This window comes from Papio anubis, chromosome 20, assembly GCF_008728515.1.
Source record: "Papio anubis isolate 15944 chromosome 20, Panubis1.0, whole genome shotgun sequence".
NCBI classification, from domain to species: domain Eukaryota; kingdom Metazoa; phylum Chordata; class Mammalia; order Primates; family Cercopithecidae; genus Papio; species Papio anubis.
In genome coordinates this window covers 613,278-635,025 of record NC_044995.1, presented here as the reverse complement: position 1 = coordinate 635,025, position 21,748 = coordinate 613,278, and the positions used below count along the sequence as shown (strand labels likewise).

The following is a 21,748-nucleotide window of genomic DNA, read 5'->3' as shown; positions in this document are numbered from 1 at the left end:
TCATCCATTCTTTCATGAACTGAGAAGACCTGGAGCTCCACCACCTCCTCCTGTGGAGCTCTTGTGATCTATGTTTACCATGTAAATGTTTATGTATCCAACACTATGCTTATTAAGCATGTATCAGATGCTGGGCTAGGAGCTAACTCTTTGGCCTACATCAAATGTCATGATACCTGCCAGAATTCACAAGATCTGATCTCTGTCCATCTCTCCAATCACCTTTCATTCCGCGCTTTCCCTACCCTGATCCAGCAATAGCAGCTTTCTTCCTGTTCCTTGAATAGACTGATATAGTTTGGAAATTCATTCCCTCCAAATCTCACGTTGAAATGTGATCCCCAGTGTTGGAGGTGGGGCCCAGAGGGAGATGTTTGGATCATGGCGGTGGATCCTTCATGAATGGGTTGGTGCCTTCCCTGCGGTAATGAGTGAGTTCTTGCTCTATTAGTTCACTTGAGATCTGGTTGTTAAAAGGAAACTGGTACTTTCCTCCCTTCTCTCTCTCGCCATGTAACATGCCATCTCCCCTTCCCCTTCCACCAGGATTGGATGCTCCCTGAAGCCTTCACCAGAAGTAGATACAGGTGCCATGCTTCTTGCACAGCCTGCAGAACCATGAGCCAAATAAACCTCTTTCCTTTATAAATTACCCAGCCTCAGATATGCCTTTATATCAGTACAAAATGTTATAGACACAGGTAAGACATAGATCAAGGTCTTTCCCACTCCAGATACTTTGCATTTACTTTCCCTTTGCACAGAATTCTGTTCCCCAAGACTTCCTCATGGCCACCCCTTCTCAGTATTCAGCCCCAGGTGAAAGGTCTCTCCCTCGGGATGCCTTCCCAGACCCCCAGCCCCTTTCCTAAAAAGCCTTCACTTCACTCCTCAGCACACCGCAGGTTTGGTCATCTCCACGGCACTTACTCTCCATGGCCATCCTGTTGACTCCTTTGTTTACCTGTTTATGTCATGTTGCCCCCCGGGAGGAGGTACCATTCTACAAGAGCAAGAGCCTCACCTGACCTGTATGCAGCCATGGCTGCAGGACCTGGGCAGACTGGATCTAGTCGGCATCCAGGAAATGTTCGTGGAATCAACGAATGAAAGAATGGACACTGTGGGGGGCAAAGTGATGTGGTTCCTGACCCCACACTGCTGCACACCTTGTTATGAGGAGAGAGAGTCAACAAATAAGCATAAATAAGCCCTGAGTTCTACAGGTGAGAAGGTGGGAAGTGGACAGGCACAGAGGAAGATCACGTGTAGACACAGGGAGGCACCATCTGCAAGCCAAGGAGAGAGGCCTCAGGAGAAACCACCCCTGCTCACACCTTGATCTTGGACTTCCAGCCTCCAGAACTGCGAAACAATAAGTGTCTGTTATTTAAGTCACCTGATCTGTGGTGCTTTTTTGAGACGGAGTCTCCCTCTGTCAGCAGGCTGGAGTGCAGTGGCACGATCTGGGCTCACTGCAACCTCCACCTTCTGGGTTCAAGCGATTCTCCTGCCTCAGCCTCCCAAGTAACTGGGACTACAGGCGCGCACTACCACGCCCAGCTAAGTTTTGTATTTTTAGTAGAGCAGGGCTTCTTCACCATGTTGGCCAGGTTGGTCTCGAACTCCTGACCTCGTGATCCACCCACCTCCGCCTCCCAAAGTGCTGGGATTACACACTTGAGACACCACACCCAGCCTCTGTGGTACTTTTTAATGGCAGCCCCAGCAAACTAATATACAACCCCTCATTAGAAGACAGATGAGTAGCAAATAATCGACCTTCCCCATGCCAGGCAGGGCTTTTGGGGAAACTGTCTGGGGAACACAAACTGGTCCAGAGGCCCAGAGTGGCTTTCTCTTCCCTCTACCTTGCAACCCTGAGGTCACTGACTCAACCTGGTCCTCAGGGTGCTAATTATCTTGTCTAGGGACCAACTACACTGGAGCCAGGTGGGCCTTTGAAAAGGTGACTCAGATAAAGCTACTCCCCTGCTCAAAACTTAACAACAGCTTCCCACTATATGCAAAATAAAATTCTAACTCTTCCCCTGGTTTCTGTCATCGGGGTCCTGCCTGTGTCTTTGTGGCAGGCTGAATAATGGCTCCCAATGATGTCCCTATCCTAATCCCTGGAGCCCATGAATACGTGACTTTTTTTTTTTTTTTTTGAGACAAGGTCTCACTCTGTCACCTAGGCTGGAGTGCAGTGGTGTGATCTGGGCTCACTGTAACCTCCGCTACCCAAGGTGAAGCAATCCTCCCACCTCAGTCTCCTAAGGAGCTGGGACCATAGGCATACACCACCATGCCTTGCTATTTTTTTGTACTTTTAGTAGAGATGGTGTCTTGCCATGTTGCCCAGGCTGGTCTGAACTCCTGAGCTCAAGCGAACTGCCTGCCTTGGCCTCCCAAAGTGCTGGGATTACAGGTGTGAGCCACTGCTCCTGGCCAGTATGTGATTTTCCATGGCAAAAGGGACTCTGCCGATGAGGTTAAGCTAAGGATCCTGAGATGAGGAGAGGATCCTGGGTATCTGGGTGGGTCCAATGGAATCACATGGGTCTTTCCTTATAAGAGCAAGGCAGGAGGTCAGAGCAAGGAGGAGATGAGATGACAGAAGCAAGAGGCTGAAGGAGGGGCCATGAGCCAAGGAATGTGGGTAGCCTCTAGAAGCTGAAAAAGGCAAGGAACAGCTTCCCCCCTGGAGCCTCCACAGAAGTCGGCCCTGCTAACACTTCGGGTTTTGCTCCGTAACACTCGTTTCAGATTTCTGACTTCTAGAACTGTATGAGTCCGTTCTCACACTGCGATAAAGACACTACCTGAGACTGAGTAATGTATAAACAAAAGAAGTTTAACTGACTCACAGTTCCACATGGCTGGGGAGGCCTCAGGAAACTTATTAGGTCAGTGTAAAAGTAATTGCGGTTTCTGCCATTACTTTTAGTTGCAAAACTGCAATTACTTTTGCACCAACCTAATATAGTCATGGTGGAAGCAGGGCATCTTCTTCACAGGGTGGCAGGAGAGACGAGAGAGAATGAGAGAGACAGACAGAGACAGCAGGGGAAACTGCCACTTAAAAACCATCAGATCTCATGAGAACCCCCTCACTCTCATGAAAACAGCATAAGGGAAGTCACCCCCAAGATCCAATCACCTCCCACCAGGTCCCTCTCTTGACACGTAGGGATTACAATTCGAGATGAGATTTGGGTGGGGACACAGAGCCAAACCATATCGATAGAGTAAGCTATCTGTGGAGATATCTGTGGTTGGCCGGGCGTGGTGGCTCAAGCCTGTAATCCCAGCACTTTGGGAGGCCGAGACGGGCGGATCACGAGGTCAGGAGATCGAGACCATCCTGGCTAACACGGTGAAACCCCGTCTCTACTAAAAATACAAAAACTTAGCCGGGCGAGGTGGCGGGCGCCTGTAGTCCCAGCTACTCGGGAGGCTGAGGCAGGAGAATGGCGTAAACCCGGGAGGCGGAGCTTGCAGTGAGCTGAGATCCGGCCACTGCACTCCCGCCTGGGTGACAGAGCGAGACTCCGTCTCAAAAAAAAAAAAAAAAAAATGTGTAGCACTTCCTGCTTTGCTCTGTCTCTCTCCTGCTCTGCCATCGTAAAGATGTGCTTGCTTCCTCTTCACCTTCCACCACGATTGTAAGTTTCCTGAGGCCTCTCAGTCATGCTTCTTCTTAAGCCTTTGGAACTGTGAGCCAATTAAACCTCTTTTCTTCATCAATTATCCAGTCTCAGGTAGTTCTTTATAGCATGTGAAAATGGACTAATATACACAGAGACAAGCATGGAACAAATTCTCCCTCACAGATCCCAGAAGGAACCAGCACTGCTGATACTGTGAATTCACACTTCCAGCCTCCAGCACCATGAGACCATCAATTTCAGTGAAGCCACCCAGCCAATGGTATTTTGTTACAGCAACCCTAGCAAACAAACACAGCCTGCTTCACTCTTCAGAAAACCATTCACTCCTGACCCTGTTCGTGGTCAGTCCACTACTGAGACACAAGCTCAAGTGGGGGAGAAACTACCTATCTTTTTTCACCCCTTCAGCCCTCCTGCCTGTTGCAGAGAAAGTTCTCCAACAGATACTTACAGAATGAGTATAGGCATCAGAGTGACTATGGTCTCCCACCTACATGGCCGCGTTCCTCATCTCTCTAAGGATCTTCTTCTTGTTTTCCCTGACGTTCATCTTGGCTAATGCCAAGAGTGGCATCACCACATCTAGAGTGTAGGTGTCAGCGAGCTTGAATGTGTCGTATGTGTCACTCCATGCCTCAATATCATCTGAAGCATAACCAAACCAATGAAGAAAATGCATCGTGAGTTTGGACAATTAATTCTGCAGATTTTGTCTGTTTACATCAGGGCTTGTCAAACTACAGTTGTAGACCAAATCCAGTCAGCCCACCACTTTGGTTTTATAAATAAAGTTTTACTGACACATGAGGTTATGGATTTATCTATATTTGTATGATCCATGCCCCTTCCAGTCTTTTGAGACAGAGTCTCACTCTTGTCTCCCAGGCTGGAATGCAATGGCACTATCTTGGGTCACTGTAACCTCCATCTCCTAGGTTCAAGTAATTCTCCTGCCTTAGCCTCCCAAGTAGCTAGGATTACGGGCATGCATCACCACGCCTGGAGAATTTTTTGTATTTTTTAGTAGAGATGGGGTTTCACTGTGTTGGCCAAGCTGGCCTTGCACTCTTGACCTCAGGTGATCTGCCCCTGCTTGGCCTCCCAAAGTGCTGGGATTACAGGTGTGAGCTACCGCGCCTGGCCCCCCACTTCCTGTCTTCTTTACTACTCCAGCCTGCCTCTCCTGGAACTACGGCTGATGCAGCGTAGGTAACCAATAAGTGTTTGTTAAATGAAGGAAGAAAACAGACACAATTTATCCCTAATGGGAGTCTCATCGCAGGAGACATGATTGACAAGCTAAAAGGAGTCCACTGTGGGAAGTGGTACAATCAGGCCCTGGAGTACCACCTATCCTGGATTCTAGGCCTTCCAGGCAGCTGCTCACCTGAGACTGGATGAGGAATGTGGGATGTCCAGGTGGAAGGCATTGGATATTCAGGTAGGACAAGAATGCTGCAGAGAGGCAGCAACATGCAGAGGCATGCAAGACCGAGGGAGGCAGCCTGGCATCCTCCAGGCCCGAGGGTGGACAGGATGACTCACTGGACCATCAGATGTTGGAGCATAACGAGATGTCCCCCAGGGCACAGCGCAGATCCATTCAGCCTGGCCTGGTGTTGATATGGTTTGGCTGTGTCCCCACCCAAATCTCATCTTGAATTGTAGTTCCCATAATCCCCAAGTGCCGTGGGAGGTAATTGAAGCATGGAAGTGGTTACCTTCATGCTGTTCTCGTGACAGTGAGCGAGTTCTCACGAGATTTGATGGTATGTATTAATTTATTTGTTTGAGAAGGAGTCTCACTCTGTTGCCAGGCTGGAGTGCAGTAGCGTGATCCCGGCTCACTGCAACCTCTTTCTCCCAGGTTCAAGTGATTCTCCTGCCTCAGTCTCCTGAGTAGCTGGGATTACAGACACGCGCCACCATGCCCAGCAATTTTTTTTTTTTTTTTGTATTTTCAGTAGAGACAGGGTTTCAATGTGTTAGCCAGGATGGTCTCGATCTCCTGACCTTGTGATCCACCTGCCTCAGCCTCTCAAAGTGCTGGGCTTACAGGTGTGAGCCACCGCGCCCAAATGATCTGATGGTTTTATAAGCACCTGGCAGTTCCCCTGCTGGCACTCACTTCTCCTCCCTGCTGCCTTGTGAAGAAGGTGCCTTGCTTCCCCTTCACTTTCCACCATGATTGTAAGTTTCCTGAGGCCTCTCCAGCCATGCTGAACTGTGAGTCAATTAAATCTTCCTTTGTAAATTACCCAGTCTCAGGTATGTCTTTATTAGCAGTGTGAGAACAGACTAACATAGGTGGCTTCTCAACCTGCTTCTCCCCTGCACCTACCTCCACAGGCATCTGTGTTGAACAGGGGAAAATGCATCACCACTGGTCCGGTTTCTCCTTTCAGGATGTAGCAGCTGGCGGGGGCCTTGGACCACAAATCCAGCTTAGCCTCTTCTACGTGGGGAAAGGGGATCTTGTGGCGGCGGCAATAGTCAGTGGTAGCCCGGATGGTCTGAGGAGGAGGCAATAAGAAACTGTTGCAAGACCTCTCCCAGAAGACCTCCGGGGCCTGGAGACCTGACGGGACCTCAGCTAACAGTCCAGACACACGACAGAGCAGGGCTCAGCTTGGACAGGGACAACATCTTCTGTAAGGGAAAGAGTGAGCCTCTGCCATCACCCGCACGCCGGGCCCACCTGGAGACAATATTTGCGAGGTTAGAGAGTAACCTTTCGGGCTGGGGGCTGTGGGACTCAGAGGACAAGGAAAATGGTGCCTAGATGAGGCTTTGAATCCCAGCTCTGCCACAGAAAGATGTTGGAGACCTCATCTCTACAATAATTTTTTTTTTTTTCAATTAGCCAGGCATAGGGGCATGCACGGGTAGCCCTAGCTACTCAGGAAGCTGAGATGGGAAGACCATTTGAGCCCAGGGGTCCAAAGAGATGTGTGGTATGGGTACATCTCACCACCTCTGCAAAGGAGGTCTGTAATATCCACCTCACAGGGGTATTTGGAAGATAAATGAGATATTCTCCATCATCACTGTGTAACAGGAATATAATGTCACCGTGAAGGTACTTTTCTTTTGTTTTCTTATTTTTTAGATGGAGTTTCACTCTTGTTGCCCAGGCTGGAGTGCAATGGCACGATCTCGGCTCACCGCAACCTCTGCCTCCCGGGTTCGAGCGATTCTCCTGCCTCAGCCTCCCGAGTAGCTGGGTTTACAGACATGTGCCACCATGCCCAGTTAATTTTGTATTTTTGGTAAAGATGGGGTTTCTCCATGTTGGTCAGGCTAGGGATCCTCAGGTGATCCACCCGCCTCGGTTTCCCAAAGTGCTGGGATTACAGGAGTGAGCCACCGTGCCTGGCCATAAAATACTTTTCTATTGTCTACTTGCTGCACTTGAAGAAAGCAAAAAGAAGTAGGATAAATTAATTTTAAAAATAAATTTTAAATAAAGGTGACAGCATGGAGAAACTTAATGAGAAGTTGTTTCTCAGTTGTAACAAATTTCATTTATTCTTTTTCCTACGACCTCCTTCCCTGCTGTCTTGAAGCAGAGCAAAAGGACACTGCATGTCTCATTACTGTAGCACTGAGGTTACTGAAGTTACATAAAACACATCTCAGCCAGGCGCGGTGGCTTAAGCCTGTAATCCCAGCACTTTGGGAGGCCGAGACGGGCGGATCATGAGGTCAGGAGATTGAGACCATCCTGGCTAACACAGTGAAACCCCAAAAACTAGCCGGGCGAGGTGGTGGGCACCTGTAGTCCCAGCTACTCGGGAGGCTGAAGCAGGAGAATAGCGTAAACCCGGGAGGCGGAGCTTGCAGTGAGCTGAGATCCGGCCACTGCACTCCAGCCTGGGCGACAGAGCGAGACTCCGTCTCAAATAAAAACAACAACAACAACAACAAAAAAAACATATCTCAGTCTCTGTGTCTTAGAAAGGCATCCGTTAAGTTCTGCAAGTTAACTGACAAAACTAAGCAAGGAGAATAAAGATAAATGTGGGCCAGGCGTGGTGGCTCACATCTGCAATCCCAGCACTTTGGGAGGCCGAGGCGGGCAGATCACCTGAGGTCAGGAGCTTGAGACCAACCTGGCCAATGCGGTGAAACCCTGTCTCTATTAAAAATACAAAAATTAGCCAGGCATGGTAGCGGGCGCCTGTAATCCCAGCTACTCGGGAGGCTGAGACAGGACAATCTCTTGAACCCGGGAGGCAGAGGTTGCAGTGAGCCCAGATAGCGCCATTGCACTCCAGCCTGGGCAACAAGAGTGAGACTCTGTCTCAAAAAAAAAACAAAAAAAAACCCAAAAAAGATAGGCTGGGCATGGTGGCTCATGGCTCATGCCTGTAATCCCAGCACTTTGGGAGGCTGAGGTGGGCAGATCACAAGGTCAAGAGATTGAGACCATCCTGGCTAACACAGTGAAACCCCATCCCTACTAAAATTGCAAAAAATTAGCCAAGCATGGTGGCAGGCACCTGTAGTCCCAGCTACTCAGGAGGCTGAGACAGGAGAATCACTTGAACATGGGAGGCAGAGATTGCAGTGAGCCCAGATAGCGCCATTGCACTCTAGCCTGGGTGATAAGAACGAGCCTCTGTCTCAAAAAAAAAAAAAAAAAAGATAAATGTATAAGTGTTTTTCCAGGAACAGAAAACCAAATACTGCATGTTCTCACTTCTAAGTGGGAGCTGAATGATGAGAACACATGGACACACAGAGGGGAACAACACACACTGGGGCGCAGCGCTGGCTGGAGGGTGGGAGGAGGGAGAGGATCAGGAGCTATAACTAATGGGTACTAGGCTTAATACCTGGATGATGAAATAATCGGTACAACAAATCCCCAGGACACAAGTTTACCTTTGGAACAAACCTGTACTTGAACCCCTGAACTTAAAAGTTAAAAAAAGATCAGTGTGTGTTTTGCACACAAATGCAGACTTTGCATAACCATCATCGACTTAGTGAGCAAGGACCAAGAAAGTGGGTATTTCTCCTTTATCTTGTTCTTGCAGCTAACAAAAGAATATTTTACATTTCTAAGCTTCTGAAGTGTTAGAGGAAGAGATGGCCTAGTAAAGATGTCAGAGGAATGTCTTATCCTTTTAGCATGTGGTTATTTTTCCTTATGTACTCAAAAGTGACTTCTTTGTTCAGAGGACTGGTGTTACAACTAGAAACCACTTATTAGCAAAAGGAGATGCAGTCTCTCAACAAGTGTTTCTTCTTCTTCTTCTTCTTTCTTCTTCCTTGAGCTTCACCAGTTCGTCTGGTCTGGCGGTCGCCCGCTGGCGCCAGCCCGCTGGCGGTTCTGGCGGTTCGGCGGGTCGGATCCCGCAAATTGTCTGGCGTGCCAGCATGTTCAATCCGACTTCACTGCAACCTCTGCCTCCCAGGTTCAAGTGATCGCCCTGCCTCAGACCCCCAGTAGCTGGGATTACAGGGCACGCAGCCATGCCTGGCTAATTTTTGTATTTTTAGTTTAGTTGTGTATCTAGGTTTCAACTCATGTTGGCTAGGCTGGTCTCAACTCCTGACCTCAGGTGATCCACTGGCTTGCCTCCCAAAGTGCTGATTACAGGTATGGTTTCACTGCACCCGGCCTCTTCTTCTTATTTTATATTGAGTTGAATATCTGACTCTAACACTTTCCCTACATACTTATCTTTAGGCATGTATCTTGCTGTCACCCAGGCTATGCAGTGGTGCACCATGGCTTACTTGTAGTCTCTGGAAGAAGCCCTAGGCTCAGGATCCCATCTCAACCTTCCTTGGCAGCTGGGATTACAGGCGCGGAGCCACCGCGCCCACTAACTAAAAAAAAAAATTTTGGGTCGGATGTGGTGGCTCACTTTTTTTTACTGTAATCCCAGCACTTCGGGAGGCTGAGGCGGTGATCACCTGGGCGTCAGGAGTTCAAGACCAAAGCCTGACCAACATGGAGAAACCCCCATCTCTACTAAAAATACAAAATTAGCCGGCATGGTAGACATGCCTGTAATCCCAGCAGCAACTCATGAGGCTGGAGGCAGGAGAATCACTTGAAACCCGTGGAGCGAGGTTGCAGTGAGCCGAGATCTCTCCACACCCAGCCTGGGCAACAAGAGCAAAACTCTGGTCTCAAAGAAAAAAAATTTGTAGAGGTGGGGTCTTGCTATGTTGCCTATGCCTGGTTCTGGAATTGCTGGATCTCAAGTGATCCTCCCACTTTGGCCTCCTGCAAAGCACTGAGATTACAGGAGGAGCTCACCATACTCACAATTTTTTTTTTTTTAGAGACGAGTCTTCTGTCTTTCCCCAGGCTGGAGTGCAGTGGCCAGATCTCCAGCCACTGCAAGTCTACCCCACCACGATTCTCCCTACCAGCCTCCTAGTTGGGACTAGCCTCAGCCACCTCGGCCTCGCTAGTTTTTTTGGCTTTTAGTAGAGACGGGCTTTCACCTGTTAGCCAGATGGTCTGACTTCTGACCTTGGTGATCTCGGCCAAGCCCCCAAAGTGCTGGGATTACAGGCGGAGCCACCAAAGCCACTTTTCAAATATAAAACAGAAATACCATGAAGGTGCTCATACAATTGTATTACAGAGGAATTCACTCATAAGTACCTTTAAAGATTTGACCGGTTGGGCACGGGTTCACTTCATAATCCCACATTGGGAGGCTGAGGTGGGCGGATCACCTGAGGTCAGGAGTTCGAGACCATCCTGGCCAACATGGTGAAACCCCGTCTCTACTAAAAAAACAAAAAATTAGCCATGCATGGTGGCGCACGCCTGTAATCCCAGCTACTCGGGAGGCTGAGGCAAGAGAATCACTTGAACCCGGGAGGTGGAGGTTGCAGTGAGCCAAGATCACATCTCAAAAACAAACAAACAAAAAAGATTTGACAGTCAACTATAGCATCTACATGTTGGTTAGTTTTCTTACAAGCCCCATCATGAAAATAATTAAAGATGAATTTGAGAAAAATGAAAAAAACTTAGATGATCAGGTTCTGTTAAATTATTACAGATACATCTTGCTTAAATTTCTGTTTATTAATTTGTAACCACCCAATTACATTAAGCACATTTGAAGGAAAAAGTTTTATCTCATGCAATATGTCAAAAGTATGATTGCCTCGATGTGTAATCAATTGTGATGGTGAATATTAGGTGTCGACTTGATTGGATTGAAGGGTGCCTCGAAAGCTGGTATTGTTTCCGGGTGTGTCTGTGAGGGTGCTGTCAGAGGAGATGAGCATTTGAGTCGGTGGACTGGGAGAGGGAGACCCACCCTCAGTGTGGGTGGGCACCCTCCAGTTGGCTGCCAGTGTGACTAGAACAAAGCAGGCGGAAGAAGGTGGGAGAAGCTGGTTTGCTGGGTCCTCTGGCTTTCATCTTTCTCCCGTGTTGGATGTTTCCTGCCCTTGAACATCACATTCCAGGTTTTTTGGCCTTTGGACTCTTAGATTTACACCAGAGGCTCGCCAGGGACTCTAGGGCCTTTGGCTACAGACGAAGGCTGCACCGTGGGCTTCCCTACTTTTTTTCTTTTTTTTTGAGATGGAGTTTTGCTCTTGTTGCCCAGCTTGGAGTGCAATGGCGCAATCTTGGTTCACTGCAATCTCCGTCTCCTGGGTTCAAGTGATTCTCCTGCCTCAGCCTCCCAAGTAGCTGGGATTACAGGCACCCGTCACCACGCCCAGCTACATTTTCTATTGTTAGTAGAGATGGAGTTTCACCAGGTTGGCCAGGCTGGTCTCGAACTCCCGACCTCAGGTGATCCACCTGCCTCAGCCTCCCAAAGTGCTGGGATTACAGGCATGAGCCACTGCGCCCGGCTGGGCTTCTCTACTTTCCAGGCTTTCAGACTCGGACTGAGGCACTATTGGTTTGTTTCTTCCTCAGCTTGCAGACGGCCTATTGTAGGGCTCCACCTTGTGATCATGAAACTCCCTTTCATCTAGACGTAGGTCCTATTGGTTCTGTCCCTCTGGAGAAACCTGCCTAGTACATCAATATACCAATCATGAATAAGGTCTTCTACATGCGTTTTCCATATGCGGTCATTAACATCTGAGGTGTATTTTATCCTCACAGCACACCTCATCTTGGGCCAGGCACATCTCAAGTGCTCAAATGCCACATGTGGCCGGCAACCACAGTACTGGACAGCGCAGGTCTCCGAAGTCATCTTTGATTGAAGTTTAACAAATGCTGCTGTTTTTCTTACCATTACTCTTGCTATTCTCGTCATCACCAGATACGCATTGTTGTTCATCCTGAACACCAGCTACGGACCAGGCATGGTGCAGAGGCTCTGCAGATCTTCTGTGAGCCAGATGATACGATTCCCATTTTCAGGATGAGAAAACTGAGGCTCAGAGGTTAAGCCTATCGCTTGGGGTCATGCAGCAGAGATTTGGCAGAAAAGGACTCCCAAGACCTTGATAGTTCCACCTTTATCATATTGTCTTGGGATCTTTATTTCAGCAGAAATCCTAAGACCAGAAAGCCTGGGTATTCCAAGGCCCAGGGTCTAGAAAGATGGTGACAAGTGGGTTTTGGCTCATGGCATGGGGAGGAGGATGGACATTCCTAATTCATATTATAGAATGTAAACTGATAGATGTGTGTGAATATAAGTATATATTACATTACACATAAATATAATAGACGATATGTTTTACCATGATTATTTTATATATACTACTATGTATTGATATATATCATGTAATAGTTACGTATTATGTACGTGTATATTGTATGTGTATATATTTTTAAAGAAAATAGCTGGGCAGGGTGGCTTGTGCCTGTAATCCTAGCCTTGGGTGGTAGGAGAATTGCTTGAGGCCAGGAGTTCAAGACCAGCCTGGGCAACATAGCAAGACCCTGTCTCTAAAACAATTTAGAAAACCAGCCTGGCGTGGTGGTGTGTGCCTGCGGTGCCAGCTACTTGGGAGGGTGAGGTGGGAGGATCGCTTGAGCCCAGGAGGTTGAGGCTGCAGTGAGCTATGATCACAACACTGCACTCCAGCCTGCGCGATAGGGTGAGACCCAGTCTCCAAAGGAGGGCAGGGCAGGGCAGGGCAGAGAAGGAGAGGGGAGGGGAGGAGAGGAAAGAAGAGGAAGAAAATGTTTATAAACCCCACAGTAAATGGCAGGCACTGTGCTAAACACTTCACATGTATTAACAAGTATTAATTTAAACCACAGAACAACTCCTGGGGGAGCCATCGTTAGCCCAGTTTTACAGCTGAGGACACCAAGAGGCACAGAAGTTACGTACATTGGATCAGGCCACGCAGCTGGTAAGTGGCAGACTCGGGATATGAAGGCAGGGATAACGGATCCTAGTGGTCATGGTGACGGTGCAATGTATGCTAAGGACGAATATACTGGCGTATGTTCTCACTCAGCAAACATTTATCGAGGGCCACTATCTGCCCAGGAAGCCCAGATGAGCAGGAAGACACGCCCCCGGGGCTGGAGACATGCACGCCTGGGGAAGGAGGTGCACAGGTGAGGAGCTAGACTGTCGCAGGTCAAACTGGTATGAATGGGCAGGCAAGGCGCAGAAGTGGGGAGCGTCATCTGCCAGGAAGAGGGGCCCGGGAAGGTCTGGGATGGCTTTGGATCAAAAGCTCTTTGGATGTGGCCGACTGCGGGTGCTTTGGGAGCAATGGGTGAGTTGATTTGGCTCTCAGGACTTCCCAGCCAGCACCTCCCCACTGCCCACTTTCCACTTTCCGCGTCCTCAGTTCCTCCTCAAAGTCAGCTTCACTGCAGCCCACCTCCCACCCAGGACCAGCCCCAAGGCCCTTCTCCATTACCTCGAAAGGATCTCCGGCACTGAAGTCGAAGGAGAGGATGAGGTGAACCTCCCGTGTCGGGGGCAGCACAAGTGGGAAGGGAGTGTTGATGGCTAAACCAGCATCCACCAGGTGGAGGTGCCTCCGGCTACTCATTGTCTTGTCCCGGATGCCACCTGCGGTGCCCAGGAAGAAAGAGGATCAGCTGCTTCCAGGGACTGAAAGCAAGACTTGTAAATGGAAGGCAGGGAGGGAGATGGGAAGATGATTATTGTCAGTGTAGACAGCAGTCGTGAGGTTGCCCACTAGGAGCTGACTTCTGTCTCTTCCCAGATTCATATGTTGAAGCCCTGATTCATATGTTGAGGCGTGGTGCCTCACGCCTATAATCCCAGCACTTTGGGAGGCTGAGGTGGGCGGATCACTTGAGGTCAGGAGTTCAAGATCAGCCTGGCCAACACGGTGAAACCCTGTCTCTACTAAAAATACCAAGATTAGCTGGGTGTGGCGGCGTGTGCCTGTAATCCCAGCTACTCGGGAGGCTGAGGCAGAAGGATCACTTGAACCCATGAGGCGGAGGTTGCACGGAGCTGAGATCACGCCACTGCACTCCAGCCTGGGTGACAGAGCGAGACTCCATCTCCAAATCAATAATTCAAACACATGTTAAAGCCCTTACACCCAGTACCTTAGAATGTGACTGTATTTGGAGACAGGGTCTTTAAAGAAGTAATAATAGGGTTTTTGGCGTGAAGTTCCAAACAAAGCTGCCTTCTCAGCAGCAATACGTGAGAATGTTGTTAACCCAGTATTTCTGAGACAGGTCTCGGTCAGTGTAGAAAGTTTATTTTGCCAAGGTTAAGGACGCATGCCGGTGACGCAGTCTCAGGAGGTCATGATGACATGTGCCCAAGGCGGTTGGGGCACAGCTTGGTTTCGACGTTTTAGGGAGACCTGAGACGTCAATATATGTAAGATGAACACTGGTTCGGTCTGGAAAGGTGGGACAACTCAAAGCAGGGAAGGGGCTTCCAGGTCACAGGTAGATAGGAAGTAAATGGTTGCATTCTTTTCCAGGTCACAGGTAGATAGGAAGTAAATGGTTGCATTTTTTTTTTTTTTTTTTTGAGATGGAGTCTCGTTCTGTCGCCCAGGCGGGAGTGCAGTGGCGCGATCTCAGCTCACTGCAACCTCTCCCTCCCGGCTTCAAGCGATTCTCTGCCTCAGCCTCCCGAGCAGCTGGGATTACAGGCACCCACCACCATGCTGGGCTGATTTTTGTATTTTTAGTAGAGACAGGGTTTCCCCATCTTGGCCAGGCTGGTCTTGAACTCCTGACCTCGTGATCTGCCCACCTCAGTCTCCCAAAGTGCTGGGATTACAGGCGTGAGCCATCTAGCCTGGCCAACATTCTTTCCAGTTTCTGATTAGCCTTTCCAACTGGAGGCAATCAGATATGCATTTATCTCAGTGAGCAGAGGGGTGACTTTGAATCAAATGGGAGGTAGGTTTGCCCTAAGCCGTTGCCAGCTTGACTTTTCCCTTTGGCTTGGTGATTTTGGGGTCCCAAGATTTATTTTCCTTTCACAGCATAAACCAAAAATAAAATGATAAGCACCCTCCACCACCTCAACCATCTGAATGAACCCTTCCTCTTGGCCAGGGTACTCCAAAGTTAACCTGAAAACCTAGTCCTGGCCGTGACAGGAAGGGAGGGTCAGACGTGCCTCACGACGCCCTCCTCCCTTTGGGAAATTAGGGAAAGCTGAGCAGCATTTAACATCAACACAGAGCTTAAATCTGATAAGAACCATTCCCAATCTATTCTCTCTGCAGCTTGCTACCTGGAGCCTCCATCTGTTACTGGAAAGGGGTCCCGATCCAGACCCCAAGAAAGGGTTCTTGGATCTCACACAAGAAAGAATTCAGGGTGAGTCCACAGTGCAAAGTGAAAGCAAGTCTGTTAAGAAAGCAAAGGGGTGAAAGAACAGTTACTCCATAGACAGAATAGGGTGCTCCCGAAAGTCAGAGGAGGAATGCATCACCTCCTTCTTTTGTTATATATAGGAAAACAACAACAACAACAAAACATGGGGAGATGTGCTCTGCTACAAGGGTTTGTGATAAAGGGTTGATTTTCATAATTACTATATTTTGGCTGGGCGCGGTGGTTCATGCCTGTAATCTCAGCATTTTGGGAGGCCGAGGCAGGTGGATCACCTGAGGTCAGGAGTTTGAGACCAGCCTGGCCAACATGGCGAAACCCTGTCTCTACTAAAAATACAAAAATTAGCAGGGTGTGGTGGCGCATGCCTGTAATCCCAGCTACTTGGGAGGCTGAGGCAGGAGAATCGCTTGAACCTGGGAGACAGAGGTTGCAGTGAGCCGAGATTGCGCCACTGCACTCTAGCCTGGGTGACAAAGAGCAAACCTCTGTCTAAAACAAAAAACAAAAAACAACAAAAAAAGAAAAACAAAACAAAACAAAAAACAAAACACAATTACTATATTTTGCAAGAACTTATATTATTATTTTTAAAGCAAAATTAGGAATGCTTCTGTTCTCAAGATATCAGGATATCAGGACATTCCTGGGCCTGAGTCTATTTAGTAAACATTATTAATCTGTTCCCTTAACCATAAACACCTAGGGGCTAGGAATGCCTAACTTCCTGGGGATATAGCCCAGCAAGGCTGAGCCTCATTTTTCCTAGCCCTCATTCAAGATGGAGTCACTCTGGTTCAAATGCCTCTCACACATCTGCATAACAAAACTTTGAAACATTCCAATAGAATGATGGTGCTCTTCTAAGAAGAGGGGATTAGAACATAGATACACCTGAAGCAAAGACCATGCGAGGATGCAGGGAGAAGGCGCTGTCTGCAAGCTGCCAAGAGAGGCCTCAGAAGGAACCCACCCCACAGACACCTTGATTTTGGACTTCCAGCCTTGAGAATGGTGAGAAAATAAATGTCTGTTGTTTAAGTCACCCAGTCTGTGGGATTGTGTCACAGCAGCCCGAGCAGACTAGGATAGTACCGCTGGGAATGTTTCCTCTTGTCAATGAAAAGAGTCAAACTCTGGAAAATATTTGAAGAGGTTTATTCTGAGCCAAATGTGAGTGACCAATGGCCCATGATGCAGTCCTCAGGAGATCCTGAGAATGTGTGGCCAAGGTGGTCGGGACACAGCCTAGGTTTATACATTTTAGGGAGACATGAGACATCAATCAAATACATCTAAGATATACCTTGGTTCGGTCCAGAAAGGTGAGACAACTTGAAGTGGTGGAGGGGTGGAGGTGAGGGGTGAGGAGGGGTGGGGGTGCTTCCAGGTTATAGGTAGATTTAAAATTTTCTGATTGACGGCTGGGCACAGTGGCTAACACCTGCACACCTATAATCCCAGCACTTTGGGAGGCCAAGGTGGGTGGATCATCTGAGGTTAGGAGTTCGAGACCAGCCTGGCCAATGTGGTGAAACCCCATCTCCACTAAAAATACAAAAATTAGCTGAGCATGGTGATAGGTGCCTGTAATCCCAGCTACTCAGGAGGCTGAGGCAGGAGAATCGCTTGAACCCAGGAGGTGGAGGTTGCAGTGAGCCAAGATAGTGCCACTATACTGCAGCCTGGGTGACAGAGCGAAACTCCATCACTAAATAAATAAATAAATAAATAAATGGAAAATAAAAATATATGATTGGCTATTGGTTTAAAGAGTTATTAGCAATAGAAAGGAATGTCTGGGTTATGACAAGGGGTTGTGGAGACCAAAGTTTTATCATGCAGATGAAGCCTCCAGGTAGCAGGCTTCAGAGAGAACAGAATGTAAATGTTTCTTATCAGACTTAAAATCTGTGTTGAGATAGCTCACATCTGTAATCCCAACACTTTGGGAGGCCAAGGTGGGTAGATCACGAGGTCAGGAGTTCGAGATCAGCCTGACCAACAAGGAGAAATCCTGTCTCTACTAAAAATACAAAATTAGCTGGGCGTGGTGGTGCATGCCTGTAATCCCAGCTACTCGGGAGGCAGGAGAATTGCTTGAACTCGGGAGGCCTAGATTGCGGTGAGCCAAGATCATGCCATTGCACTCCAGCCTGGGCAAAAAATGCAAAACTCCATCTCAAAAAAAAAAAAAACTGTGTTGACATGACTGCTAGTTGGCTTTTTCTGAATTCCAAAAGAGAGGAGGGTTATAAGGAGGCATGTCCAACCCCCATTTCCCATCATGGCCTGAACTCATTTTTCAGGTTAACTTTGGAGTGCCCTGGTTGAGAGGAGAGGTCCATTCAGATGGTTGGGTGGTGCAGGGCTTAGAATTTTATTTTTGGTTTACACTCTCATATATTGCTACTGAGAAAGCAACTTCATCCACGCCCTTCAGAGAGAAATTTGATGCTAAAACACTCATCGCCATGATCCAGTGACTCGACGCTTGAAAGTGTATTCCGAGGCCATAAGACCTGGCAGCTGTGTGGCATGGTGCTCAGACACAGCTCAAGTCCTGTGTTCCTGGCAGGAAGCACCCCGGGAGAGGTGAGCAGGACTGACATCCAGCCAGGGTTCCCTTCCCAGGCCACACACAGCCCTGGCCAAGGGGGCACATTTTAGAATTCACCGCCCTGGGAGATGCACCTTTTCCCGAGTTGCACAAGGGCAACAGGGCCACAAATATAAAGATGTTCACTATAGTCTTGTAACAAAAGAGTGGGGAAGGCTAGGTGTGGGGTGGCTCACACCTGTAATCCCAGCACTTTGGGAGGCCGAAGTTGGAGGCTGGCTTGAGCCCAGGAGTTCAAGATCAGTCTGGGCAACATAGTGAGACCTCATCTCTATGGAAAATAAAAACAAAAATTAGCCGGGCATGATGCTGTGTGCCTGTGTTCCCAGCTACTCGGGAGGCTGAAATGGGAGGATTGCTTGAGCTGGGAAGGCCGAGGCTGCAGTGAGCCATGATTGCACCACTGCATTCCCAACCTGGGAAACAAGAGCAAGACACACACACACGAGTGATCTCCACCAGCCATGAACATTGCAGCTTATGGAGACTATTAAATGGCCTTAGTGTGAGTTCCCAGGAGCCTGACATCAATTCCGCTCGAATGACAGGGTCAGCCCCATGAAGGGAAAACCCATACAAGTGTTTCTTTTTGTTTGTTTGTTTTAAGATAGTGTCTCTCTCTGTCGCCAGGCTGGTGTGCAGTGGGATGATCTCGGCTCACTGCAAACTCTGCCTCCTGGATTCAGACGACTCTCCTGCCTCAGCCTCCCGAGTAGCTGGGACTACAGGCACCCACCACCATGTCCGGCTAATTTTTGTATTTTTAGTAGAGTCAGGGTTTTACCATGTTGGCCAAGCTGGTCTTGAACTCCTGACCTCAAGTGATCCGCCCACCTCGGCCTCCCAAACTGCTGGGATTACAGGCGTGAGCCACTGCGCTGGCTCATAGAAGTGTTTTTTTTAAGACCAGGTCCTAGGACTAGCTGACAAGAAATTAGAGTTTTTTGCATTTTTGCAAAACCAGAGAAAACCATCAGTGAGGCTTTTCACGATGACTGGGACTCGCAGCGAGGCCACACATTTTTCAGTACGGACCACACCACCGAGCGAAGGTTCCCCTAATCAGACCCCTGGGCATGTTGACACCAGCCCCGCTCCAAAGCTCTGGTGAAGGACCAGCCTGGGATTGTTTCAAGCCCCACCCCTTCCCCTACTCCAGCGCATTCACACGCACGGACAGACCAGGGCGGTGGGAGGAGGGTCTTCTCACCGTGTTTGTACAGGAAGTTGTGAGTGGTTCCCCATTCCCACTTTGAAGCGCAAATGCCTGTTTTTCTCACAAAATCCAAAAAGTCACTGACTGAGCCTAGAGAAAGAAGCCGAGACAGCCAAGCTGAGTACAGGAGACTGAGTAGTTTCTGCCCCCACCAAAGTCATACGTGGAAGCTCTCATCCCCCATGGGGTTGTATTTGGAGACAGGGCCTTTAAAGAGGTCATTCTGGGCCGGGGGTGGTGGCTCATGGCAGGAATCCCAGCGCTTTGGGAGGCCGAGGTGGACAGATCACAATGTCAAGAGATTAAGACCATCCTGGCGGACATGGTGAAACCCCGTCTCTACTAAAAACACAAAAATGAGCTGGGCGTGGTAGCGGGCGCCTTGTAGTCCCAGCTACTTGGGAGGCTGAGGCAGGAGAATCACTTGAACCTGGGAGGTGGAGGCTGAAGTGAGCTGAGATCGTGCCACTGCACTCCAGCCTGATGACAGAGCGAGACTCCGTCTTATCATCACTCATCATCACTCGCCATCAGAGAAATGCAAATCAAAACCACAATGAGATACCATCTCACACCAGTTAGAATGGCAATCATTAAAAAGTCAGGAAACAACAAGTGGAGAAACAGGAACACTTTTACACTGTTGGTGGGACTGTAAGCTACTTCAACCATTGTGGAAGACAGTGTGGTGATTCCTCAAGGATCTAGATCCAGAAATACCATTTGACCCAGCCATCCCATTACTGGGGATACACCCAAAGGATTATAAATCATGCTGCTATAAAGACACATGCACACGTATGTTTATTGCAGCACTATTCACAATAGCAAAGACTTGGAACCAACCCGAATGTCCATCAATGACAGACTGGATTAAGAAAATGTGGCACATATACACCATGGAATACTATGCAGCCATAAAAAAGGATGAGTTCATGTCCTTTGTAGGGACATGGATGCAGCTGGAAACCATCATTGTCAGCAAACTATCGCAAGAACAGAAAACCAAACACCGCACGTTCTCACTCCTAGGTGGGAATTGAACAATGAGATCACTTGGACACAGGAAGGGGAACATCACACACTGGGGCCTATTGTGGGGTGGGGGAAATGGGAAGGGATAGCATTAGGAGATATACCTAATGTAAATGACGAGTTAATGGGTGCAGCACACCAACATGGCACATGTATTCATATGTAACAAACCTGCACGTTGTGCACAGGTACCCTAGAACATAAAGTAAAATAAAAAAATAAAAATAAAAAATAAAAATCTAAAAAATAAAAAAAAATTTAAAAAAAGAGAGTCATTCAGGATAACTGAGGTCATGAGAGTGGGATCCTAATTCAATAGGACTGGGGTCTTCATGAGAAGAGGAAGAGCACCAGGCGCCAGAGTAATCCCAGGACTTAGGAAGGCCGAGGTGAGAGGATCGCTTGAGCCCAGAAGTTGGAGACCAGCTTGGGCAAGATAGTAAGACCGCATCTTTACAAAAATAAAATAAAATAAAATAAAATAAAAAATAAAATAAGCAAATTAGCTGGGCATATGAATGCAAGCCTGTGGTCCCAGCTATTCAGGAGGCTGAGGCAGGAGGATCACTTGAACCTGGGAGTTCAAGGCTGAAGTGAACTATGATTGTGCCACTGCACTCCAGCCTGGGGAACAGAGTGAGACATTGTATCAAAAAAAAAAAACAAAAACAAAGAAAACACCAAGAATGCATGTGCACAGAGGAAAGGTCGGGCTGGGAGGATGCGGTGAGAAAGCGGCCGTTCATCTGCAAGCCACAGAGAGAGGCCTCAGGAGAAACCGACCCTGCTGGCACCTTGATCTTGGACTTCCTGCCTGCAGAATTGTGAGAAAATAAGGCTGGGCACAGTGACTCACACCTGTAATTCCAGCACTTTGGGAGGCCCAGGTGGGTGGGTCACTTGAGGTCAGGGGTTCGAGACCAGCTTGGACAACATGGGGAAACCCCTGTCTCAAAAAAAGAAAAAAAAAAAAAGCCAGGCGCAGTGGCTCACGCCTGTAATCCCAGCACTTTGGGAGGCCCAAGCGGGCGGATCATGAAGTCAGGAGATCGAGACTATCCTGGCTAACACGGTGAAACCCCGTCTCTACTAAAAATACAAAAAATTAGCCGGGTGTGATGGCGGGCGCCTGTAGTCCCAGTTGTTTGGGAGGCTGAGGCAGGAGAATGGTGTGAATCCGGGAGGCAGAGCTTGCAGTGAGCAGAGATCTCGCCACTGCACTCCAGCCTGAGCGACAGAGCAAGACTCCATTTCAAAAAAAAAAAAAAAGAACCGTGAGAAAATAAAAAGCCTCTAGTTGAAGCCACCCCGCCTGTGGTATTTGCTAGGGCAGGAGAGTTGACAAATCCGGCGAGCTGGGAAAGGTTGGCATCCAGGGGCCTCAGGGTCCTGGCCATCTGATCCAGCATCTGTCATTGAGCCACTGGTGAGACACGACT

General features: G+C 48.5%; 1 protein-coding gene across 1 annotated transcript in view; it reads right to left on the bottom strand.

Annotated features, from left to right (window-relative positions):
- Positions 1-452: 452 nt before the first annotated feature.
- Positions 453-21,748, bottom strand: part of PLA2G4C (phospholipase A2 group IVC) — a 50,734-nt gene continuing 29,438 nt past the window's right edge. The window contains exons 11-15 of the mRNA XM_031660361.1: positions 19,269-19,364; positions 13,515-13,669; positions 6,016-6,187; positions 4,126-4,319; positions 453-1,169 (exon numbers count right to left, since the gene is read on the bottom strand). Coding sequence (XP_031516221.1) covers positions 4,165-4,319; positions 6,016-6,187; positions 13,515-13,669; positions 19,269-19,364 — 578 coding nt within the window. The 3' untranslated portion in view covers positions 453-1,169; positions 4,126-4,164. The remainder of the gene's footprint in view (positions 1,170-4,125; positions 4,320-6,015; positions 6,188-13,514; positions 13,670-19,268; positions 19,365-21,748) is intronic.